The following is a 27,097-nucleotide window of genomic DNA, read 5'->3' as shown; positions in this document are numbered from 1 at the left end:
CCTTTGACTTTCCGTCTGAAGCATGGTTTCCTGTAATGTCTGTGCTTGGCTTCTTAGTGCTCTTGCCAAACGCCTGACCCTTCTCTGCGTCGCAGGCCCACTGAACCATTCTCTCATCGAAGTGATAACCTCCTCCCCTAGGCTGGATCTTACTGGTTCAGGTCCCTGCCTCTTGAATTATTCTTCAGTTCTTGAAGGAAAGATTCATAATCATAGTTTTTATTAAAACTGTGCCTACCTTCCTGCCAACTGAAAATCAAATTTTGGAGTTTGATTGATAGTGTATAATTTTTCAACTACAGCTACATAAGATATTCATATATGTAGTATTAAAAGTATTTACTCTGAAGAATATTCTTTAGAAGCTGTATGACACGACCTTTTTTTAAAAATCTTTCCTCAAGCAGTTATTATTTGCAGTATAATTACTAGTTAATTATGTTATTTGCTCCTTTTCAGTCAGGTTTAGATGAAATGAGGTGATACCAACCTTAGCAGATCTACGTAGATTTCTAATGTTAAGAATTGGACCAGTTGCTTAAAGTGCTGACTTGCCACATGAAGCTTCATATCAAGGTAGAAAATTAACATACACCCCGTAAAAACACCATTTGAAAATAGTCCAGAGTGTTACTGAAGCTTTTGCTTAATAAAATTGGCTTTATTGTTAATAGAAACACTGATTTGAGTTGATAGAGTTATGGAGTTCTTTGGTTGATACGTATAGTTAACGTTACCATTTAATAAATAAAAGTTAATGTTGTCACTACTGATCGTTATGTAGTAGCAAATCAGTAACTGAGGTCTGTCATCCTCCACAGAAAGTAGACTTGATAATTCTGGAACTCTTGTTGGGCTGAATGTAGTAATAAGTACACATGTGCAGATGTTCTAAGAAATGGGCTGGAAAGGAAAACTATGCAGTATTTGTGAGATAATTTATGAATTCAAAGTAAACTGGAGAGAGAAATAAAAACAATGGTGTGTGTAAGGTAACTTTACTCTTTCTTTGGGACTGCGTCCTTCCCCTCTCTTCTCATATTCTCCTCTCCTTGGAAATGAAAGTTGTTTGACTAGCAGTCTATAGTCCTGGTTCTGGCATTATCACCTGTATTAATCATGTTCTCCAGAGAGAGAGAACAGGTCTGTGCAGAGAGAACTGGGTCTGTGTGGAGAGAGTAAGGTTTCTCCTAAGCACCTCCCTCAGGCAGTTGTGGAGGCAGGGTCAGTCCAGAAGCTGCAGGTCAGGCTGGCAGGTTTGGCAAACCCAAGGCAAGAGTTGCACTTGAGTCCAGAGTCAGTCCACTGGCAGAATTCCTTTTTGTTTTGGGGTGAGGCCCACCCACACTATGGAGGGTGATCCCACTTAACTCAGAGTCCACAAATTTAAATGTTAATCTCATCTAAAAACACCTTGATAGAAAACATTCAGAATAGTCTTTGACCAGATGTATAGGCACTATGGTCCAGCCAAGGTGACACCCAAAATAGCCATCCTATTTAAACGGGTCAACTGAGACACATGCATCGTGGGAAGAGGTATTTCAGGGTTGTGTTGTCCATATTCTCCCCCGCCCCAGCCCCCCAGTTATCTGCTTACATAAAATAGGAGTGTTTTGTTGAGTTAAGGAATATTAAGTTTTGGGGGGGGTTTTTTGCCATATGTATCATAAAGAGAAACTAAGTGTGAAATATTAGGAAAGCTTCAAGTAAAGATATGTTTTAATGACTCAAAATAAGAATTTTGAAGTCCATTAGCCTAATTGGTTGGTGGTTTTTTCCTGAGCCCAGTCTAGTAAAAAGCCTGAAGCACCCAAGTCATATTCGATCCTTTTTGTGTAGAAGCCAGGCTTGATCCAGCAGTGGTGACTGAACGCGCCTTTGAGATGTAGTCCTCCGGGATTGAGTTAGAGCACATGGGCAAGGGTGTGACCACCAGTCCAAATAGGTCCATTGTGACCTATTTGAGGATGTCCAGCCAGTTCACTGTCTCGGCTCTATCAGTGGAAATGATTATTTTTTTAATAAAACTTTCTAAATTTTGTCATTGTTTTCTTGTGCAATTGTGAAATTTCAAACTCAGTAATTTTTCTCTTCCTAGGGAAAATTCTGTGATAGATTAAGAATTTGAAAAACACTTCTCACCAGTATGCATGCTGCCGAATTGAAGATTAAAAACACCACTATGGTCTGGCTCCAGTCTCCTGTTTTTCTTTTATCTCTTTCTTTATATTTATTTTCCAGTCAACCCAGAGGTTGTCCTGCCTGTCTAAATGCCTTCCTCCCTTCATCTCCAGCATTTGAAATTCTATTCATCCTTTAAAGCTCTGCTCCTGCTATCTCATCAGAAAAGCCCCTAGCACCCACCACCCGAGTCACACTAGCTGAGACTGAGAATGTTTACTTCTAAACCCTGTAGCATTATTTTGAAGTACCCCTGGGGTGCTTACTAGTTGGGTAATTGTACTCCTCTATCTGATGGTAAGTTCCTGAGGGCAAAGACTGGGACTTCTTGTATCTTTGTAGACTTCCCAGTGCCTGTGGAATACACAGTAATGTATACAGTATTGCTTACATGGGGTGAATGAACGAACTAGCCCGTCTGTAACAGAAGCAAAGTGGTCTCCAAGGTTATTCCCCATAGCTTATCTCCGATGTTACCTGACACTTCTCCGTATCTAGGGACGCGCACAGACTCTGCTGCACTTCTTCCCTTCACTCTCTCTTATCTCTGCTATGATTTAGTGCAGTGAAACAGTGTAGAAAAAATTCTTTTCTATTCATACCACATTTTAAGTCCTTTCAGCAGCCTTCTTTCCACTGAAAAGAACTCAGCTCTTATCAGTTAGTTCAGAGACCATTCAGCTAATGACAGTGATCTGTTGATCTCATCCATCGCACCCTTCCTCTCCCCCAGATTTTTGTTCCGCCCAGGGAGACCTATTTCTTGGCCCTTTATCTGTTTGTTCTCATGTTCACTTTATGTCATTTATTTTTTCCAATTTTTCTCCTTTAATCTTAAGGGTGGAACGTTTTCATCATTGTTGATTTACATCCCTCACTTTTTTCTTTCCAGAACTTCTGGAAGTCCCTTCTGTGTGAATTATTCTTTTAATTGTTAATGGGGTGGGGGTGGGCATGCCTCTCTTCTGTACATTCCAACTATTTTGAACTTACATCGCCAATGTTTCACTTTAATCCTACATTTAGCAGACCAGGTCATTTCTAATCACAATGTCAGTATTTTAATTTCTAGCTGATAGTTGTTCTTTTAAAATTTTCTAGTGAATTTATTGTTGGCTGAATTTTGTGCTTTTTGTTGAAAATATTCATTCAGCTGTATCAGACTTAACATAGAAATGATTTATAATCAAATCAAATGATTTACTTGTATTTAAGTAAGTATTAAAGACTTGTGCTTTTGACTTGTTTCCTAAGGAATTTAATAGAGAGTAGAGAAGTAGTTATTATGACTTACCTGCTTGCCATTAACTTTCATTACATGTATATCAGTTATCATATGGTCATTAATGTGTTCCATTTTTTAAAAAATCTAGTATCCCCCCCAAATTTCATTTTAATTACCACTTTAATGATTTTATCATAGTGGTAATTAACTTGGAGCTCCCAGGCACATAGGCTATATTTTCATCCTCTTGCACCAAATGGATAATGTAAGATATACTATAACTTCCGTAATTTTTTTCCTTTTTTCCTTTAAGCTGAATTACAAGGCTGTATATGAAATTTGGAGTGTTTTGGAGTATTACAGCTATCTGAAGTTGGTCACTCCTGCCCTAAAACAATTCAGAATATTTTCTTTTGGCAGGGGAGGGGGGTGGGTATAGCTCAGTGACAGAGCAGTCACTGCAAAATAGGTTCTTTGTTTTTTGCACAGTTTTTCGCCATAGTAAAATTTCCTAGAAAATAAATGTCTGCAGAGATTTCCTTTGGAAGTATCCCAGGGGGATGTCTTGTCTTGTGTAGCATGTGAGGTGAAATAGCCCAGTGGGCCATTGCATGAACATGTTTATAAAATGCTCAAGCTATTTCAGAGCTTTAATCTGGCTTATTTAAAAAAAGAAAAATCTGATAGTGCTGCTGCCTTGCAGTTTATTTTGATTATATTGGATAACATGGAATCACTTGGTGGTGGGGGGAGAGTTTAACTGTGCTTGGTGAAGGATGAGTTGGTTTCCTAGCAACTGTTCAGTACGATCAAAATTTCGGAGTGAGCCATTGACTCAGATTCAGTATCATAGGGCCTACTTTATGAAGGCACCTAATTACTGATTATAACATGATGAATTATTGGGGTGTTTTTTATCTGATTCTTCTTATTTGAGTAAAAGATCACCTGGTTTATTAGATTTGCTTACTAATACTAAAGTTTGTAAACAGTAATATAATTAGTTGGTTTGCTTGGGATTTTTAGATTCATTTTCTCATTGACTGCTGAGCTCTTTACAAGGAAGTGGAAAACTCAGAAGAAAAGAGATTAAATTACCTGATTCTGGTTACTTAGCTAATTATTTTCAAAGCTGGATCACTGAATTTAGGGATTTTCCCCTCTAGGTCAGTGATTTTTAAATTGCAGGTTGTAAGCTGTGAGTTGGGAGATCACACAACACAACCAGCCTTTTTAAATGTTTTAATGGAATAGAGTAGAACAGAGCAAATATCAGAGTACATCATATGTCTTGAGGGAGGTTGTTGCTTCATGAAACTGTTTCACTTGTGTGTGTGTGTGTGTGTGTGTGTAACTATGGCCATGAGTGATTTTTTTCCTGTGGGTTGTGTTCAAGAAGGTTTGAAAGCCGCTGGTCTTAGACTGTTGCCCAAAAGGTACTTGATGTGTTTAGGAAAAGAGAAGATCAAGTGTGTAGAAAATACTTTGTTCTAATTATAAATACTTCAATATTTTATGCAAATGTATTGACATTGATAATAAAATCATGTTGAATAGCAGCATCCCTGTAGGGAATGTTTTTCTAACTAGGGTTTATTTATAGGTGGGAGAATTTCAGGCAAGTTTCACTTTCCTCCTTTAATACCTTCCTGAATTTTCTAATAGTTTGCAGTTAACATGTTATAATCATACAGAAGGAAACAGAAGAAAATACCTATTTAGTCTTTTATTAAAGTTCACCCATAATATTCAGTGTTGTTTAGTGTATTTGTTTTATGTCAGTAAGGGATGGTTGCTATTAAGGGAAAAAAAGCCATGCATACACTTTTTTGTCTGCCTAAAAGGAGGGGGCAGTACATTCTTTAGGGGACAGGGGAAGCAGAAAGGACCTTGACACTGTCCAAATGCTGAAAGAAGCAAAGAAACAAATTGATTGGCCAGCTGGGAAGAAAGGAGACTGTGTTCAAGGCCTCTGTTCTGACTGCTGTTGCTGCTCCTTCTCTGTGCTTAGCTTCCTAGAAATGAGTATTGGGAATATATTAAGCATGTTTCTTTAAAACACAGCTTTTTAGAAGAAAAATGCTTTGTGATTGTCAGGATCAATCATTGCTTATTACTTGAGATTTGCTTTATTTACTGGGAATAAATGGAATCTCCAAGGATTTCCTCCAATTTTATTTGTCTAATTGTATAACTAGGAAAACATACAAAATTGTATCCATAAAATTTAGGCTTGAAGCTGAAACATAGGTTTTATTGATAAGAATGAGTTAAGGCAAACTAAAATGAGGTTTGCATTACTTTTGGTTAACATAACGAATATTGTGTTTATTCTGTAGTATGTTGACTTAAATGACAGTTGGACAGTTTTCTTTCTTGGAAGTATTTGATTGTAAACAGTCCCTTTAGTTTCTTAATATATGCCACATTTGTGTAATTTAGATATTGAGCACGCACAATGAACCATGTTCTGTTGTTTGTAAATGATGAAAAAGTGGCCCACTTTGTTTTACTAAATAGTGCAGCTCCAGACATTGTACCTGCTTATGTGGGCAGATTAGAAGTTGATTATAAAAACACTATGTTACTTAGTTTGCATGTGGCTTCTCATCTACTTTCAGATTCTCGATGAATCATCTTTTCAGACCCTTGATCAGCAAGACACTAGAATCTTTTTTAAGTCCCATTTCTCACCAGACAAGACAGATATTCTAAATAATTTAATTGAGCTTTTTAAAAAAAGAGACTGAAGATGATATTTTTGAGTAATCCTGAAAATTGGCTAGAAATAGAAGATTATCTGAGTTTTAAGTCACATATATCTTTTCTCTCTTTTTTTTTTTTTTTTAACATAAAATGGAGCCAGACCCATATTTTTGTCTCTTTGATAGAGAGTGAAATATTAGGTTGTCTGGCGCATAATAAATGTTCAGTCAGTGCATTTTAGTTCCAGTCCATCATTAGGTTGCCCTAGGACTGTGAATAAGTACCTTAGGTGTGCGAACTTTATCCATTTCACTTACTGGTATATCTTTAGTACCCAGGATAGCACATATTAGCTGCATGATAAATATTTATTGATTGAATAACTGGATTCTTACCAGTGCTACCTTCAAATTGAAGTACAGTAAGACTCTCCTGTGACATTGATTTGAAGTAGCACAACTGGCCATTGGTCCCAGTCATCTGACCAGCATCTTTTCTCAAAGAATAGTCAACTGTAGTGCTTGTTTTCAGGGAGAAGACGCTGTGGGAAGAGTTAGCCAGGGAGGAAAGGGCAGATGAGCAGGGATGATGAAGTCCCCCTAGCTCAGTCTCCCTGCGTCTGCCCAGTGGACAGGTGCAAACCAACAGGAATATTTCAGACCCCCTTGCTTTTAGGATGTGGGTTTGCACTTCCCAAATGAACTTCCAGGTCTGCTCATTCATTTCACTCATTCCTCTTCATTGATTCTACAGTAGCCTGACCTCCCAGTGCACACAGTTGAGTTTTTGCAGTCCATTTCCTGCCTCTTGACTTTGCTTCTTATCGTTTCTATCGCTGCTATTCTAATCCAGGGTACTTGGATTACTGAAAAAACAAGCACGTGATCGTCCCTCCTTGCAGTCTTACGTTTCTGTGGTCCAGTATCTACGTAGCAATCAGAATGACCTCTAGAAAGCAAAGCACACCATGTCATTCCCCTTCCTGCAGTTCCTCAACAGCCTTCTAACCTGTGAGACAGGTAACTCAGAATCTATCCTAAACACAAACCTAATAAATACAGTCGGTCAGTGTCACGTATAAACATTTTTGCGTATATCTTAGATAAAATATTAGCGAATAGGATCCAGAGGAACATTAAAAGATTACTATACTCCAAGTAAATGAAGTTCATTTCAAGAATGTGAAGATGATTCAGTATTTGGAAACCTGTTGACAGAATTCATATTAATCATGCTAGGAGAATAACGCTGTGGTTATCTCAGTAGTTGTAAATGTAAAACTTTTGCAAAATTCAATGTTTGACAAAATTTAATATTCATTTCTGATTGAAGTTCTTTATAAAAATAAGGAAACCTCTAAGTGTGTAAGCAAGTCAGCAGCTGTTATCCTTCTGACTTCTCTGTTACCTCTGTTACCTGACAATGTCCTAGAGCTCTTCTGGTCTAAAAATAACCTAAGGAGCTATGGTAGGGGAGGCTAAATAAAGTAGGATCAATACAGTAGTGCTATGCATTTATTTATTTGTTCACTGTTAACTGAATACAGAAATCAAAAAGGCTTTTCTAAGATATTTGTATACATGTAATAATGTAGATTTAGAGAAATCTGGAATTAGGTCCACCAAAATGTTTGTAATGACCTAACTCTGTGAGGTGAAGTTTTAGGTAAATTTTACTTTCGTTGTACTTTTCTATATTTTAATCTCCTGCAGGAGTCTGTATTTTTATTGCTTTAATTCTTAAGAGGCTATTACTAATAATAAACAGTTTTTTTGATCTGTAAAAGGTATAAGTGACTGACATCTAGATAAAAACAAATTAGGGGCATCTCCTAGGGTGATACAGAAAAATCGTCTTGGCGGTATTATCCAATCATACATGGGTACCCTGCCCCCAGGAGTTTCTACTTAAATCACTTCAGTTATGAGTTACTGTTAACAAATTATAGTGTTAGCTATCATTATATTTTGGACTTTTAATATATCAAGCATTATATTGTCTTTTATGTACATTAGCAAAATTTATCTTTGCAACACTAACTTGTCATTATTTTTATCCATATTTTATAAATGAGAAAATGGAGGTAAAGATCACGTAACTAATAGTTGATGGGATCCTTGGTTTGTTTGTTTTTTTTTTTTTTAGCCTATTAAGCATTTAATCATACTTCCTCATCTTCAGAAGTCTGTTATATTCCTCAAATGTTTAGGGGAAGAAAAAAAGTTGAGAACTCTGGGTCTAGAGTCTGTGTCTGTTCAAATATAGAAAAAATTAGAGTGTCACATAAAATATATTTTATTTCAAGGGACTTCGCTGGTGGTCCAGACATTAAGACTCTGCCTTCCAGCACAGGGGATGCAGGTTTGATCCCTGATCAGGGAATTAAGATCCCACATGCCATGGGGTGTGGCAAAAAAAGTATGTTTTATTTCAAAAGATTGAAACACATTTTATAACAGCAGGATGATTGAAATAATGAATATACACCAAAAAGCTTATGGTTTGTTCAATTTGGCAGTTGTATAGAAGGAATTAGAAATATATAATTATGTACCTTGATATGCTTTAAATCAGATTGTGACAAATTTGTTTAAATAAAGAATAAGCAAAAACTATGGAATGAAGCAATGTGGTACAGTCGAACTGCTTAGCATTTAGGGACATATAAAAGAATATATTTTAAAATATGCATTACCTAGGAATCCCTGGTGGTCCAGTTCTTAGAACTCTGCAATTCCACTGCCTAGGGCCCAGATTCAATGTCTGGTTGGGGAACTAAGATCCCGCAATGTGCACAGCACACCCTAGAAATAAAAATATATATATAAATAAACATTCAATAAAAATGTATGTCTAGAAAAATTCAGTGTGTAGTATAAGATAAAGATATACATAATAAGTATTCATAAAGGTACAGATTCTGCATTAATCTCTCAGAACACAAAACTAGAAGTAAAAGCAGAAATATTTTCTTAACAATTAGACATCTTCAATTGAAAAGTGTAATTTGAAGTACAGATCGGTGTGTATTATGGCACACAATGATTAACAACCAAACTGAGAGTTATCAAGTGTCCAGAAAGTGTGCCACTGGGCTGTGTTGGTTACAGTGTAAGTTTAGTTCCAAACAGATCTTGGAGAGCAGCACTTGACAGTGGTTACTTGTGTAGCGCTGTCTCCTTTTCATAGATCCATTAAAAATCAGCTTTTCTTACTGACTCAGAGTCTCCATTTGGCCTTGATAAAGTCAGTGAACACATGAAGACCCTGGCTTCATCCCTAGAATAAAAAGTTTTTGTAGTTAGCTTGACAGAGATGCCAGCGTTGTGCAGTTCTGTACCTGTGTGAGATACCTCTAACTGATAATGGCAGTTTCCTGACTAGTCAGCCCAGGTCCTGTCTTTCTCAAGATGCGGTTCCCGGCAGCCCTTAGTTTTCTTCCCCAGTTGGGCCCTTAAATGAAGCCAGTTTACCCCCTCTGCTGTTTGCCAGTCGTCAATATGATGTTTCCCAATGTGACAGAGTCTGGAGAGCAGAAAGTCTCACCAGGAATGGTTATCTCTGGAACACAGACATCTAGGAAATGGCAGTGGAGACTTTTTTGGAGCACAACAACATAAAACAAGACAAGCCGTGAGACTGTAAAACAGGGGCACACTCTTTAATTTCCGGTTGGCCGAAAAGTTCGTTTAAGTTTTTCCATAGCAAACTAATACAAAATTAGTTTTTTTTCTGGCAGAAAGAAAACAAGAGAAAGGCTTGTTTCAAGGCATAGTTTCAAATAATCAAAGAAGTAGACTTGGAAAAGTATTTCATCCATCTGTTTCATTGTTCAGCAGGCAATAAAGGTGTCCTGTAGTCACTTCTGTGAGTAAGATAACTATTCTTGAAGATGTTGTCATGATGCTATAATACTTTTAGGTCACATTGGACCTTTGCTGTATGTAGCAGCAGATAGTTTCATGGGGGATGTGCCTCATCAAAATGTCACCAGCAGAGTTCTGTATGTTGCTTTAAGATGATTACATTTGATTGCAGTTCACTAAAGTCATGATTGTTGCTGTGTTTTATCATCAGTGACTTGGATGGTTTGGCCCTAGGGCTATCAGATTCTCCACTGATAGACAAAGATGAAAGGAATTAGCCTTTTGGAGGATATAGTATTGTCTCGGTGTGGCATTAAGTACTAAAACAAAAATCAAGTCTTTTGAAGTCTTCCTTAGTACTGATTAAACAAATAAAAGAGTATTCATGGTCTCTGTGGTTTTTCTGCCATTTTCTCTTGAACTTTCCATTAGGTTACATTCTCAAAAGAAATGTAGTGTGGAATTTGTCTCCTAAATCCAACTGTCACTGTCTGAGGCCTGTGGAATGGTACCATGGGAGATCCCATGGGGAGCAACTCACTGCTTATAAATAGTAAAACAGCACTGAACACCGTTCTCTTTTGTTTCTGACTATATAGCATGCCAAAGCTGAACTTAAAACCACTAATTTAAGTCTGCTTAGTGTCTCAGCCCTGAGATCTACTTCAGATCATGCAGTAGGCAGTGAGTTGTCTAATAGAAAAAGTTCTAATTATTATCTGGAGTTTTGGCCCCAAACCCTAATACCAGGCAAGACTTTGATAGAGAGACTGTTCCAAACCAAGGCTCAGAACCAAGCTGCTTGGGACATGGCCAGTCCATTGAGTGTATAATAAAATGAAGACCAAGAGGGGTTTTTTTTTTCCCTCCCTTTGCCTAGTAGCAGGCTAACCAGTACCACCCACCCCAGGGCTTCTCAGATCTGAACCCAGCTGCTGAATGAGTAAGAAATCAAAAGAGGGAGTTTTTCCACTCTAGAATAGAAGGAAGAAAGAGATGCCCCTTTGTGCTTGTGCCTTTGCCAGAAACGGAAGTAATCTTTTAGGAGCACTTGAGTGCTAGCAGAATCCATCACAGCAAGCCAGATAATCAGCTGGTAACTCTCGAGGATGGCGTGGTGTTCGGGATGCGGTGGAGGAGTGATGGGTGGTGGAAGAGTCTCTGACTCTTCAGACTCTCTTAACTGTATGTGGCCTGTTTATAGTCAGGATGTATTCGCATATTTTATCTTTAAAAGGCAAGTGGAGAACCAGACATTGCCAAGTAACACAGAGGAAAGGAAAGTTGTTGTGGCAGAAATACAGGGCCAGCACTGATGTGGTTGTGAAAAAGGTCTGACTAGTCACAGAACAGGACAGTCAGGCAGCACACTTGTGGCAGGGCCGTGCCCTGGGGTAGGGGGAGTCGTCCTGGAGCCGAGCTTGCAGGCACCTGGCTTCCCACCATGAAGACTTCTACCCATTCACAGCACAGGTGGGGAGGCGCCGTGAAAGGTGAAGCCTTTAAGTAATAGTAAAGCACAGGAAAGGGCTCAAAGAAACTTGTGAAAAAGTTCATCCCTACCTGTCACTAACCTTTTTTGTTCTTCTAGTCCTTACTCGTGGCACATTTTTTTTTTTAACCCAGTTGTATTCACAGTGTGTCTATCATTTTCTGTTCCACTGTTTTCCTGATAATTTTCCCCTGTCACTGTGGAAGATTTTAAGCAAGGGGGTGACATGATCAGCTTTGTCTCTTTGGAAGTGAGCCCTGGCGATGGTAGAGAAGCCAGAGTTGATGAGAGGAGAATCAAAATGGGGTTCAAGAGTTGTCTCGGGGCTCCTGCCCTGATGGCCCATGAGGAGAGAATTCTAGCCCAGATGCCCAGGTCCCCTCCTGAGCCCTACCCCCAGTCAGGTGGACAGGCTGCCTGTGCCTCTGGGAGGGCCCACCCCTGCTATCACATTCCACAAGCCTCCCTGAGCCCTGGTTTGCTCTGGGGTAGAGCCTCATCTGGTGTCAGCGGTGGGCAGTGCTGTTTGTGGTTGGCAGCTCCACGTGGCTCATGGGGAGTATTATCAGCCCTGCACTTCCTTGTGCTTGCCCTGCTGTCTCGGGGCAGGAGCGGGTGTGATGAGAGAGGTTCTGGAAACATTTTCTTGAGCAGAACATAATGATCATGACTATGGTGATACACATCCGTTTAAAGCTGGCTGTATAAATCACTCTCAGCAGGGCATGTTGGGAAGGGGGTGGCTCTGCTCAGGGACAGGCTGGATCCTTGCTACCGCCCCAGCTTATCCGTCGCACTCAGAGCAGGCCAGTCACTCTCTGGTGCCGCATTTCCTCACCTGAAAAGCTGCAGAATTTTCAACCTTTGAAATGTGTGCACTGCCTTTTCAGAAGTGTCCTTTCGCTGAGGATAAAGAAATAATTTTGATGTTTGGTAGTTGGTAGAGTAATGTCCTGGAAGTCACATTTTGTCAGTAATAGCATAGAGGCTGTTGTTAAATATGGTCAGGGGAGCCTGTGACCTGGTTCCCACTGTACACAGCCTTCATTAAGATGTTTAATTTGATCTTCAAGATTGCTTTGATCCGCATTTGAAAGGGATTGAGCTCGGGTTTCGCTCTTATTTGGCAGACTGATAGAACTGCAGTCAGGTCAGGCGGACAGCAGGCTGGCGGCCTGAGAGAGATTGTGGCCGCCGCCTTCCCTCCTCTGCCTTCTTCCCTTCTTCCTTTTTCCTCAAGAAGGGCAGCCCTTACATTGCATGTTAGTGTGGTAGATACACCACCATAACGGGTTTTAGATGACAGTTAATCTTGATGTTTTTAGACATTTAAAAACTGTTTGAAGTATTACCTTTGTAAAATCTCATTTTAATATGTTAGTTTCCTTTTTTATTTAAAAATGAGAACTGTTCAGGTCATGGAAAATTTCTACTACTCTGCTAACTCATTTAGAAAAGGCTCTTACATTGATTTCTCTATAATTTGTTTGAAACATAGATATATACTATGTGGTTCCCCCCCCCCAAAAAAAAAAGCTATCAGGTAGCCCCTTCTTTGTAATTAACTTGCTATTTTAATAATGCAGTATTATATTATATATGAAGATACATTTCCCCTTAAAGTTGCAGGGCGTTTTATATAATTGAAAGAGTTAGAAGGAAGCAGAGCGTTGTAACTTTCTGCCAGATGTTCCACAGTAGTGAAAGCAGACTGATAACAGCGCCAAGAAAAGCCCTCGCTCTGCCTGGAGAAAGCACTACCATATTTGGCCTTCATGAAGTTGCATATTACTTGGCATACACACACACACACACACACACACATAAAGCTTCTTTGGTGACTTCCTGTGTTTGATTTTAATTTTTGAGTAAATGTGGTTTTTTTAAAGGTGGATTTATGTTATATTGGCGTATTGTCTATTTAAAAGAAACCACTACTGTCTACTGAAAAAAAACACTATTTTGTTTCCACAGAAACCTGCTAATATTTTAGTTATGGGTGAAGGTCCTGAGCGAGGAAGAGTAAAAATTGGTATGTTATATCTTTGATAAGTCACAGCGTAGCACTCTTTTAAAACTTTTGCAGGCAGCTTTATCACTTCTAATTTTTGCTGTAATAATATGCATTTATTCATATAGTTCCATGTGATCGAAGCCATTTCTAAAGAGTATACATTAAAAGTGAAAAATGTTTCACACTCTCAAAAGGTGTCAGACAATCTTTAGAGACTGAAGTGTTCTAATTATAAAATAAGCCATGTGAGTTTCTTAGAAATTTTTTGCCTTCATTAAAAATAGCCTGTAGAGGTGAGTGGCTTCTATCCCTGTTAGAAGCCAACCTCGCCTTTAGTCCTAAGGGCGTACAGCAAACTACTAATCATACCATCCTTTCTGTTTCCCTGAGCCAGGTCGATCCGAACATATCCTTCTGTTAGCCTCATCTAGGTCAGGGATTACAAGCTAAGAATACCGCTGAGGCTGGGTAGGTTCTAACGAGCCTTTGCCTGAAGGGAAAAGAATTAACGAGCTTTCTGTGCCTCTGCATGTTTTCTAATAGCTCTGTTTTCTTATGTATCAGTGCAAATTTTTACCCATTTCTGGTCTGATAACTTATAAAGATAGAGATAGATTTATTTATCCTATTTTTTCATTGTCATTTCCAAGTTGTGTGTTTATTTATTTAGTTTGTGTGTGGATAGAAGAAATGTAGTAACCAAATTATCTTAATTTTAAAGCAGCAGGATTATGGAAGTATATAACAAAATAAATAGGAATTTCTGATTGCCAAATTTAGTATAAATTGGGATTATCAGCTGATTTGTACCACTTCACCAGCAAAGAAAAACCCAGGTGTTCCCAACCCTTCTTTGCACCCTCCCCTTTAAATCCTCCAATCCCATTTTCTCCTTCTAATTAGACTTGGAAAATACCCTTGATATAAACTGCAAAATTCTTGACAAACATTTGATGCATCTCAGAATGCTCCTAGTCAATTGGCTTGCTTTAAGAATCAGGCCCTGTCGGTCCTTACGTAGCGTCAAATGCCTGTTAGGTCCTTAGGTGTGCATTTAGCAGATTTCATCCAACCAGCGTGGTGGCATCAAATTCAAATGTAAGTTCAAAGCATGCACAGTCTAAAAGACCCAGCCAGACAGTATTTACAGATGTGTTTGCTACTGTAAGACTCGGGGAAAATTTATATACTAAAAATAATCTCATTTGGAATTATTTCTGTGTCACATGTATGATATTGACAGGCTTGGGGGATATCAATAGCTTAAAGTAGTCACACTTAAGATACATTCTTCTGTAAATCAGTATTTAGTAATCTGACTCATGGTTTTAGTTCTTTGCCACATTTCTGTGTTGGTTTTTTTAACCTCTATAAGTAGATCAATTGAGGCCTGCTTCATTAAAAATGTGTATTAGGAGAGCAAAATCCAACAAATGGTGGATGAATCTTGAAATTTTTGAATAGGTGGTATGACTAGTGATTGTTCATTCAATGTGTATTTGGCAGCTCTGTGTAATGACACTGTACTTGATGTTCCAAGGGATAGCGAGACAAAAACATTTTTATCTGTAAGATCATGGTTCGTTAGGACAAACAGCTGTGCCTGAATAACTGCACTGCATAGTAAACTGTGCGAAATGCTGTGAACTGTATCTCAACACAGCTCCAGCTCTGAGATACGAGCTGTTGACATTTGTCAAATCAGTTTCTTCTGTCCTCAGTTTCCTCATTTGAAAAAGGAGGTGATTGAATTATATGATCTTTAAAGTCTTTTCCTGCTTAAAAAAAACAAACACAATTCTTTAAAGAAAAAACTCAACCCAAATAAGTGGGGGGAAATAGTGGTATTGTCATACTGTACATCAGCTTATACCAGTGAGCATGCTTACTGATGCAGATAACGGGAGGCCTCACCCTAACTGATCTAATTCCCTGGTACTTGTGACCAGTAAAAAGAATGAACATGTGGCTGGCTGCACAGCCCTGTCCCCCTGGTGGTAAGACAGACGGAAAGAAATCTGCCGGGAGGAGTAGGGTCACCCTGGACCTCAGGCAGCAGAGTGAGTTTGTAACCCAGTGGCAGTAGTTTGCAATGAATGAAGATCTCAACCTTGGCTTATATTTAGACTTCTGAAAGGGGTGAGATGTTTTGTTGGTTTTTCTCCCCACAGAATTCACGTTTTTCGTATCTTACTAAATAATAATAGTAAAATTAGAGTCATCAATTACATTTGTAAAAATCTATTTACTTAGCATTGTTGTTATTATTATTATTTTTTACAGCTGATATGGGCTTTGCCCGACTATTTAATTCACCTTTGAAGCCTTTAGCAGATTTGGATCCAGTAGTAGTTACATTCTGGTACCGAGCCCCAGAATTACTTCTTGGAGCAAGACATTATACCAAAGCTATTGGTGAGTAGAACTGATTAAAGTTCTGTAACATTTTTAAAGTGGCCTTGTTGTTGTGAAATATACATATGTCTGTATATTTTTTAGGTCAAGTGATACAGAAAATTATAAAAGTAAAAGCAAAAACTAACATAAAATTCTACTGTCTAGAAATACCATCATTGGCATTAGGGGTATACATTCCAGACATCTATTTCTGATAAATAAACAGATGCTAAAAAGGTTTTTAAATAAATGGGCCCATACTGAATTCTAAGTAAAAACTATTTTAAGTTTAATTTTAGGTGAAAAAGAGAAATAAACACAATAAAATTTCTGAATCATTGAACTTCAGACAAATACTTCTTTTGCCAAAAGAAAGACTAGCTTCTAAAAGATTTCCCTTAAAATTAAGTAGAAGAAGATTATGAAAATAAGTAGGAGCTGAGAACATGGTCACTCACTTTTCAGTTTTTATTAGTATTATCTCCCTGTATGAAGAATTAGGAAATGAGTGCTCTTCTACTTGTTCCCCCACCAGCCTCTCAATGTATAAGCTCTCTTAATAATATTGGTCATTATCATTATTGTTACCACTTTGTTGATGTTTTCTGTTTGCAAACCATAATGCCCACTGTTGTTTATACTTAACTACATATTGTAATGGACTTGATATTCAGCTACCACCTTTTATCATAGCTATATCACAATCCTTTTATGACATCTTTATTCTGCTTCATTTTATTTGGTAGAATTTTATCATCAAGTAGTTTTTTTCTTATATATTTTGTCTTTCCTTTTTTCATGCCTCTGTTTTTGTATGCCTTTATTGCTTACTTGTTCTACGTTCTCCAGAATGATATTAAACCCATTTTTATTTTATTGGATAACTCCATCCCCAACTCTTATACTTTGCTCTACTCTGGATTGATTTTCATCTTGCTTTTTCCTTTTTTTGTTCATCTGGGTTGGATCTGTTTCATTCTGGATTTCAGTATTTCATCCCTTACTTTGCTGTGGAATATTCTCAAGTAACCTGTCTTAGAGGTAAATTTTCTAGTTCTCTATTTCTGAAAAAAAAAATGCGTTTGTCATACTTTACAGTTTGGCAGGGACTAAAGTTACAGGTACAAAGTGATTTTCCCTCAGAGTTTGGTGAGGCTCCTCAACTGTGCTCTGACATCAGTGTTGCTAATGGAAGGTCTCACGTGGTGGTGGATTCTGTGGGGTTTTGTGTTCCTGAAAACAGAGGATTTCTCATCCTTGTGTTTCACACGATTTGCTGGCCACCTACAGGCCCATTTAGTTCGAAGTTTATATCCCCTGTCTGTGGAAAATTCTCTTGAAGTAGACTTGATTTCCTCCTCTGTGTTTTACTTCTCTCTTGCCAAAGCTGCATGTAGGCAGATGTAGGATTTCTTGGACTGGTATCCTTTGTACCACTTTTCTGCTCATGTTTTTCTACCTTTGTCTTTTTAGTTTCTAAGAACCCTTTCTTGTTCTCTTGTTCTCTGTGTTTTCTTTGTAGTCACTCTTCATTGATTTGTCTTAGTCTCCCTTTCATGTGGTTAGTATTCTTCAACTGTTTGTTGACCCTTGATGTCTCTTTGCATTCAAGACTCAGGTTACAGAACACTGCTTGGGAACTTAGTGTGCATGGATCGGAGAGCTCCGAGGCTGGCAGGCTTTACTTTAGAGTGATCCAGCCAAGAGCAGCCATTAATGGAGAACCCTAAATGCCAGCATGTGTGAGTCTTTGCCCTGAGGACTTTCAGATTCTTTAGGGAAGAATCCTCCAACCTTCAGCCCAATCTTTGTATACCTGCTAGTCTCAGGGCATTTGGGAAGCAGGGGAGGTGGGTGGTCCACAGTTCAAAATATAGTCTTTGTATTTGACATTTCCAAGCACAGAATCTTCCCTGAGTTGTGCAGGACACATCTGCTTTCCATCCAACAATAATACTGTGGACTGAGGCCTTCTCTGAACTGTTTCCAGAAATGTTTTTATCTGTATCTCTGCTGAGTCAGGTCTGCACACATGTCTTCATCCAGGTCTTAGTCACAATTCTCCCTCTTCAGGGAGAACGTCCTTGGTCACACCGTCCACCTTCCCCTCCTGGTAGTAGCTGAAATCCCCTAACTGGGTGGGCCATGCCCAGCTGTCACCGCTGGAGGCCATTGCCTACATGGCCCCGGGTGAGAAGTGGTTCCTTGCCAAGGGAATCCCTGATGGTCTCTTTCCGTGCTCTGTGTTACTGGGGCTTTGCTGTCACTTCAGTGTGTATTCAGAGGGGGAAGGAGCGATGGTTGTACTCTTTCCCTCGTAGCAATCTTGAAGTCAATGTGTCTTTTTTCATAAAACCTTTTATGTTCACTGATCTTTATATCTGCTTTGAGATCACATTTTACTGTATAGAAAAATAAAGGTAGATTATTAGATATGGGACTTTGTGCTATTATTGCAACCTTTCTACAAATCTAAAATTATTCCAAAATAAAATATTTTATAAAAAGTCAGTTAGGAGGAAAAGTAAAGATTACTGAAGCTAGTCCTGTTTTTCAATGTATATTACTACCTAAACATACATTTGATTATCTTTTTTACAAGTGTATTCTAAATGCTTAAGCATGTAAACTATTATCATACATAGCTTTTTTTTTCCACCTAGAAAATGAATATTTAAAAGCAGTGCTACTTTTGGTAAGACATATTTAAAGACTATACAAATAAGAAAGTAATTACCAACTTGTAGCTGCTATTAATGGAAAACTTGAGACTGAATTGATATAAATTGAAGAAAAAATAAACTATCACATAGGTTTGTGACTCTGGCTCATCATTTATCTTTTTCTTTTTTCTTAAGAAACCCATCTTTCATTGTGAGCATTGAGATCTGAACAAGCTGTTACCCTCCAGAGCAGTTTACCAGTTCTAGGTCAGGGCTGTTCATCACAGAGCTGGACTCACCAGCTATTAGATAGATTGCTTTGTTCAAATGGGTGCCTATTTTGGGTCGTAAGAGGCCTTCCTCCTCATTAACATCAAAAGTTATTGGATAACTATTAGGCTTTTTAAACTTGGAATGGAAATTATGAAAATTATGTCATTTACTCTTAAGGGATCTCCATCCATTTGAGAAACAGAATGAATATGTGTGGAAAATATGTTGCCATCTTTGAACAGCAGAAGCCTAGCCCTCTGACTTGTTGCTTTAGCTCTGTCACTCTGGGGGTCGGAGGACAATGTGTCCTTCACAGCCTCGTTTTCTGAAGACAAGGATTTAGCCTAAATCATCTCTCAGGTCCATTTAACTCTAAGCGTTCTGTGCCCTTGGATAGACTCCCCTGCCTTCTGGGGCACGAAGAGCACCGGGGACTAATGCGGGGCAGGAATTGAGACCAAGGTCCGTGCCAGTCCCCACGAGCACCTGGCCTGGCCCAGAGCAGTCCTGGAGGATGCTTTCCTCCAATGAGGTTTGACAGAAAACAACAAAATTCTGTAAAGCAATTATCCTTTAATTAAAAAATTAATAAATGTTAGTAATAATACAAAAAACTAAAGTGATAACAACTGCATTAAAAAAATTGGATCAAAAAAGTAATGATGCAAGATCTTACAGATTGCTTTTTCATTTGAGAGACAGAAATCATACATAAATCACTTTTATATACATTTTTAAGAATAAAGACTAGAATCCACAAGTGAAAAATGAAACTTCTACCTTGCTTCCAGTCTCTCCTGCACCATTACGTTCCTCCTGCTCCCCGGGTGGGTAGCCTAGGGGTGCGGGGAGGTTCTCGGCAGGGCCTCCAAACCACTGTCAGTGCACTTTCCTGGCACTTGGGCTTCCTGAAGCAGATAGAGGAGCCTTTGTGGTTGAACTTACATATTATTAGCTGAATATGTTCATTTCAGTGACATCACTGAGAAGGCTTAAACCTGCCAGTGGAGTTAGGTGGGTCGTGTTAATACTAAGGTACTAACAGGCAGCAGGAGAGTGTGGGGGAAATCTGAGCACATGAGCCCGCCTGTTCCCAGCCTTGCTGCAAATAGGTCTTGGTGCCATGGTCATTCACTCCCTTGTAGGAGACTGTGAGCCGAGTCATTAAACCCGAGAGAGAAAATGATAGATTAGTCAACGGAGATAGGCTCGTTACACATGGGGACAAAGTTTAATTCAGTTTTGAGTGTTGAGGGTTTTGTATGATTGACTTTGGAGAAGGGTAAAAGAGGGGAATCAACTCTTTAATTGTCACTAGGGCAGTCTTAAAAGTTTTTCTAAAGTATAAACTTCGGTAAGACGGGGAGAATTGAGAATTTACTCTTGCATTAAGGTAGAGGCTTATAATTATTGATTAAAACAAATTTAATATATATCTCTCCTTCCCCCCATTTGGGTCTGCATAGCCTGCCAGTTGGTGTCTGCTTTGCCTGGTTAGCTCTGTAGCTACACATGAGCGTTACAGAATTTGAGAAGTATATGGGGTTTGTGTGTTCTTAATTTGAAAAGTTTTTCTAGAAGAAATTTGACAGGTAGGTGAGCAAGAAAGGACTTTCTTATGAATTCAGCACAATCTGAAAAAATAGGCAAGGTAGAAGAAACTTGTTGACAAAGATTCAGAAATTTATCTGAAGTAACAGCCTGATCAGCGAACTCAAATTCATGATTATTGTCTGGGTCAGTATTTGAAGGAGGGAAGGATGGTGAAATTGATAACAGGTGAAAAATAATAGAAAAGACATGAAGAGAGAAGTTATATAGGGTAAAGTTAAACAAGTTTCAGTATTTTTCCTACTTTCTTGACTTTTAAAGCAGTGTCGAGTGAGGGTAGCTAAACTACTTATTTACTGTTCATCTTCCTTTACATGTTTTATTTTCTTTGTTGGGGTTTTTCATTACCAGGCTGAGTTGACAGAGTGTCTCTTAGGTGCCATGAGTAGGGTTTTAAAGATGCACACTGACCCACAGGCCCTCTCGGTGACCCCACTTAGCTTGCCTACCTTCTTCCTTTGGATTGAGATGATCAAAGGTCACCTTTCTGTGGGGTTTCCACATAAAAAGCATAATCACAAAATAATGAACTTTCCCGTTTACTTTCTGATGGTAAAACGAAGATATCCTGGCTTATATTTCTTGAGGAGACTTTTTCATAAGGTGATGTTGGCCTGATTTGGTTCTCTGATAGGGGAGAAAACTGATGAGCAGACAGCATCATTTTTGAAATCACTTGCTTATAGTCTTGCTTGTAATCTTAAAGTAAATAGAGGTTTAACTAATTATTTTGAAATATAAGTGTGGTAATTTTAGATGAAATATGTATATTCCAGTTTTAGATTTTAGGAATTTCCAGTTATTTATTAATTAACATTTTTTCCCCTCACTTTCTATTTAAGTGGCCATTATTAACAGGTCTGAATAATCAGCTTTAATAGTGGTTTTAACTGTCCTCCTGTAGTTATTCAGGGCTTCCCTGGTGGCTCAGCTGGTAAAGAATCTGCCTGCAATGTGGGAGACCTGGGTTCAATCCCTGGATTGGGAACATCCCTTGGAGAAGGGAAAGGCTATCCACTCCAGGATTCTGGCCTAGAGAATTCCATGAACCGTAAAGCCCATGGAATCACAGAGTTGGACACGGCTGAGCGACTTTGACTTCACATAGTTTTTATGTTTGCCACAGGTATTGGTTACATCAGTGAGATACCGTTTACTATAGTCTGCTGTGTGCACAGCACTGTCCTGAGTGTAGGGAGGTTGCCATTGCTGGTTTAGGGATTTGTTAAGGGTAGAAATGGAGTATCTGCAGCTTCAGATTATAAATTGGCATATTTATCTTTCTAATAGTTCTATTAGTAAGAATTTAATATGAATGAAAGTTAGCCTGTATCTTAAAGTAAGTGAAGGAAATTTGTTGTATACAGAGGAATCCCTTTGCCTGGCTTTTAAATAATTCTTATGAAGTTATAGCCTCTGTGCCTATTGAAAGGTAGTATTTTGCCCCTTGTTTTCTTGTCTTTTAAACACTTAAACTTGCAAAGTCTGACACTGCTATAGCATGAAGAAACCCTTTGAACGGAAAGTCCTTCCAGGAGAAATGCTATTTTGTTAGAATATTTAAGGTCAGGCGTTGTCTTTTTCCTGTTGGAACAGCACCTTGCTAACTAGTGCTAACACAGGAGGATAATTATTAAACTTTACAAGCTAATAAGTCTATAAACTAGATAAAAAATAAAAAATGTGTTTTACCTCAAAAAATGGTGCTGATTGATTTCAGCAAGTATGCCCAATTTCCAAGGCTGTTTGGGTTTTCTGTTTGTTTTTTTGTTTGTTTGTTTAGTTTTATTTATTTATGGTTCCTATGCTCTGTGTGCAGCTTTGTATGTATTTCACAGATAAGGTAATGTGTGAAGCACTTAAACTCACCAGAAAATTTAGATAATAAATTTGATTGAACTTGGAATGAAACCACTGGGTGGGATGGAGGTATAACAAAGAATGAAATACGGGTGGATGGGGTGGGAATATATATTTACAAGCAATATTTTTTATATTTATAATTGCTTAGGATTTAATATGACTTATAGGGGAGAAAAAGAATGAAAAAACACTCCTGCCAAGATAAAGATGCATTTTCTTTTGGAAAGAACCACTTTATTTTCCTCCTTTCTTTTTCTTTTTTCCTTTCTTTATTTTTTCTTTTCTTTTTTTTGTTTTGTTTTGTTTTTTGTTTTGAAGATATTTGGGCTATAGGGTGTATATTTGCAGAACTACTAACGTCAGAACCAATATTTCACTGTCGACAAGAGGACATCAAAACTAGTAATCCTTATCACCATGACCAGCTGGACAGAATATTCAATGTAATGGGATTTCCTGCAGGTACACATTATATTTTTGTTTTTGTTTTTAAATCACTGTTGTTTGAACTTAGATGTCGTCATTGAAAGGATGTGTATTTTTAGCTGATGAAAGCTACTCTTACTCAATTCTTTATGACTTGCATTAATCAAAGACCCATAGAAATAGCAAAATTTGTAGAGTTCACATATTAGCATAAAAATATTTATGGGTTTCTTGAATTTGAGGAGTGTATTTTTGTTTCATTTCGGTTTTTGGTTTTGTTTTGTTTAATATTTAAAATGATAAAACATTTGAAATATCTGCGTTTAAAAAGTGCCTTTAGTTCTCACCATTGGCAACTGAATAGAATTCAGGAGCATGTCTTTTTGTCTGACAGCACTTAATAATAATGTCATTGTTAGGTGTTTGAATACAGATTTTGAAGACTGTTTCTACTTGAAACACATTGTATTGAATCATAGCATTTTTTGCTCTATAACCCTTGTCAGTAAGAACATTCTTTCCAGTTAAAACAGGCAGGATGTGAGTGAGGGCCCAGCCCCGCACAGCGAGCGGGCCTGCTCTGACTGCCGCTGGGTGGGGTGTTGGGGCATGTCGTCACGGGCTTTAGAGCTCCAGCCCCAGCCCAGTCCTTGTGTGACAGAACAGGAGTCCATTACTCTCCATTTGAAATACCTGCATAGTTTTGGCTAGTCAAGTACTTATTATTGAAATAATAAACAAGTTTATTATTAATAAATATATATTAATAACTTAAAATATCAATAACTTATTATTGAAATAATAATAAGAAACAATATATTGTTTCTTATTAGGAATTTTTCTCAGGTTGGTGGCTCAAAATTAATAAATATCTGGGAGTTATAATTCCACATTCCCTTTAATTATCAGTAAGTGCAAAATAGCTACCTTTGTCCAGAACTGATCAACATTTCTACAAAGATTGCTTTGTTGAGATGGGAGTTTCATTTATTCACTAAATATTTATTGAGCACCTGCCATGTTTCAGGCACTGAGTTAAATGTAAAATATTGTTGATATAACAGATGTGATTCTTGCCCTCTTGGAGTTGACATTGAGCTGCTCTAAGTAGAATTTTGAAAGAATAGGAGTAGTTTGAGTAGGTGGAGAAGAATGGCCTTTTCTTCCCACTTCTGAATGCACTCATCATTTCAGGGGTCCCCCGAGGAAGGAGCCTGACTTACAGGGCCTTGGAGGAGGGGCAGCTTCCACAGGAGATGGTTCTGAAATGGTTCTTAGGGTGTGGTTCCACAGTTGGGATCCGCTTATAGGGAATCTGAAAACCAGGTAATAGAATTTAGATTTGATGTGCTAAAGAAGGAGAATCTATGATAAGTTCTTGAGAACTAGTGCTGTGATTTGTGTTCTACTTGGTTTTTATGGCAGGGGTATGTAAAAATTTAAGAGGGGTAACTGAAGTCAGGAAACCAGCTCTGACCTGCAGCAGTACTCCACATGTAAAGTGATTTGGATGGAGAAGAAAGGATGGTATAATTTTTTAGAGTAAGCCTGTAATTGGAAGAAAAAATAAAAGATTATCTCAGGATTTCTACTTGAGAAATTGATAGAAATAAAGAAATTGGAACAAGGAAGTAGTCAAGGAGAAAATTCCATTTAGGAGTTTAAAGTATGTATTTAGTTTACAATATGTGGCATCTGGAGGCTAGATAGCAGATATTTTTATAAGCCACTTGAGAGAGAAGCTAACCTCTGGAGGTCACTTAAAAGCTGAGGTGCCGTGAAGCTACCTGGTAGAATGTGGGCACCTGTGGCCTCTTAGTAACGCCTCTTGATGGGGACAGCAGGTTTCTCAAACCGCGTGTGGTGTTTTGCCAGCAAAACTGACCAAGACGTTTCCACCTGATGGGTCCGGTAGCTGGGGTTGCTTTTGTTGTTGTTATTGAAACTAGCCCAGGTACTAGCTGACTTGTTCATATGCTCGTATATCCTACTCTCTGTTTCAGACAGCTATAACTGCTTACCTTGATTGCCACGTAAAGCAGTGTATTTAATAAGGGGAGCATAAGGAGGGCCATATAAAAAGGACAGCTTACAGCTGCTGAGGGGGAAGATACTGCATTTATTGTTGAAAAGATCGGTTGCTGGATTAACCAAGACATGGCGGGACAAAAGTTTTACAGATAAGAATAGAACAATTTAATAATGGAAATATTTGTTTATAATTTGTTGGTGTCTTAATATAGAAACTGAGATAACTTATAGTAAAACATAGAGAAAATAGACATTTAAAAAGTTTAAAAAAAACAAGAGAGAACACAACGTATGGAGAATGCATTTACAGTTAAAGATGTTTACTGCAGCTCACCATTTATTCGAAGTCTGTACTTTCAGGGAGGTTAAAATGTAGGACATGTAATGATAAGCGAAGTCACCTTTATTAAAGTTCTTGATAATAGGAACCTAGACAATATAAAATTGTATCAATGTGTTTCACAGATAAAGACTGGGAAGATATAAAAAAGATGCCTGAACATTCAACATTAATGAAAGATTTCAGAAGAAATACGTAAGTTGGCAAGAAAATAGACTGTTGATTTTTGCTTTTCTAGAATACTCAGGATCAGATTGAACACTCAGCATGATAGAATACTTGACAGACGACTAGTCTGTTAAATAATTTTACTTATTTACTATAATAAACGTTTTTGCATTGTGGTAGTCTTCATTTCTTAAGATGTTTGAATGGTGATACAAGAAGGTGAATATCTAATAGCAGCAGCTGATTTGGATATGAGGGGAAAAGTCAGTTCATTTCATTCCATATTTGTTACTTTCTGGAAGCTCTGTGTCTGTGAAAGGTATCACAACTGAAGCAGTAAGAGACTGAAACAAACAAACCTTTGCTGGTAGCCACCTGTCTCCTCCTGGGTTGGGTTGTAAATTTAAGCAGGTTTTTTAATAGAGAAGAAGAAATGGTTCATCTGTTTTCACAGCAGGATCAGGGGATTGGGATATGCAGTTTGCAGACCTATATGACAGTGTTTTTGAAATTTGTATTTATTTTAAGCTTACTAGTAAGGCTGAGTTCAACTCTTGACCCATATGTTATTTAAGATCATTGTTGCGATAGCATTCATGTGAACAAAAGCTAAGCAGTCTGTGTGTTATTCATGAAATTATCTTGGCATTTAATCAGTGGTGTCCACTTAAAAGTGACTCATGGGAGTCCTGAATGAAGTGTAAAATTGATTTAATACCATTTTCAGTGTATGTTCTGTGTTGGTTATGATTAAAATAATTCTGTTCAGAGAATTTTACCCAATGTAAAATTAATCTCAAATCTAATATAGATATTTCATAGTGTTTCTCTTTCAGGTATACCAACTGCAGCCTTATCAAGTATATGGAAAAACATAAAGTTAAACCAGATAGTAAAGCATTCCACTTGGTAAGTTTTAGAGAACAGTACTAATGAACTATATTTTTCCCACCTGTTTAACCCAACCTGACTTTTTTGACTCAATTTCTGTGGTTACTCAGTATTCTTGGAGTTCTTTAATAGTAATACTAATAGAGAGTTCTTGTTGGTGTGTACTAGTAATGATATCAAAACCCAGGTTTTTCCAAACCCAGGTTTGACAGCCTTAATGTTTGGTTACATTTAATTTTCTAAAGACAGTCATTGAACCAAGTCTGTCACTTTTTTTAAATTCTGTTTATTGGTTTTCATCAGTTATTTTAAAATTTCAAAGAATCAAAATGAAAACAGTCTTACTGTTCTGAAATAAGGTTTAGAGATTATTTGTTATTTCAGTCGTTTGAAAGGTTGTTTACAGAATTTTAACTCACAAGGTGCCGCTTATAAACGTAGCTGTTTAAGGGCCTTCAGGGCCGCTGTGCATTGTGTGCTTTTTCTGGAAGAGTATGAGAGATGCAGTGTGTAGATAGTGCATAGTAGAAAACTGATTTGAGCTAGGATCTAACTGTGCACTATCAAGGTGACTTGTGACATTATAGTCAACTGTTGTCAAATTTGTTTACAATGAAATTTCCATTTTTACATTATAGCAATTAAAAATGTTTTTCAGTTTTATGTTTTTCAAAGAAAGTAATATAAAGGAGGATTGAGGGAAGCAAGTTGTATTTTGCTTGGCTTAAAATTCTTTTAATCCTTTTTTCCCAGTATTTTTAAGTGAGTTCATTAAACAGGAATTTCTCTACTTTGAAAGGATTAAAATTTCCTTTAGTACCAGGCCACTTGGCAAATATTTCTTCCATTTCTGCTTTTTCTTCTCCTTCTACTCTTCTACTTCTGCAGTCATGTTTTATCATGTCCTGTATCATACATTTCATATCTAATCAGCAACTTAAAAGACA

General features: G+C 37.8%; 1 protein-coding gene across 9 annotated transcripts in view; it reads left to right on the top strand.

Moving 5' to 3' along the window:
* The window catches only part of CDK8 (cyclin dependent kinase 8), a 72,739-nt gene that overhangs the window by 39,526 nt on the left and 6,116 nt on the right, over nt 1-27,097 (top strand). For 6 of the 9 annotated variants that reach the window (XM_055542512.1, XM_055542509.1, XM_055542507.1 and 3 more), the window contains 5 exons: nt 13,448-13,505; nt 15,771-15,902; nt 22,613-22,756; nt 25,217-25,286; nt 26,096-26,168. In XM_055542512.1, coding sequence (XP_055398487.1) covers nt 13,448-13,505; nt 15,771-15,902; nt 22,613-22,756; nt 25,217-25,286; nt 26,096-26,168 — 477 coding nt within the window. Of the gene's footprint in view, nt 1-7,020; nt 7,135-13,447; nt 13,506-15,770; nt 15,903-22,612; nt 22,757-25,216; nt 25,287-26,095; nt 26,169-27,097 lie in introns of those variants that run through there. The other 3 variants (XM_055542514.1, XM_055542508.1, XM_055542515.1) reach the window with 3 other exon arrangements.

The sequence above is a fragment of the Bubalus kerabau genome, chromosome 12 (assembly GCF_029407905.1).
Source record: "Bubalus kerabau isolate K-KA32 ecotype Philippines breed swamp buffalo chromosome 12, PCC_UOA_SB_1v2, whole genome shotgun sequence".
Lineage (NCBI taxonomy): Eukaryota > Metazoa > Chordata > Mammalia > Artiodactyla > Bovidae > Bubalus > Bubalus kerabau.
Note: the sequence above shows the minus strand (reverse complement) of the source record. Positions and strands in the feature narration are given on the sequence as shown.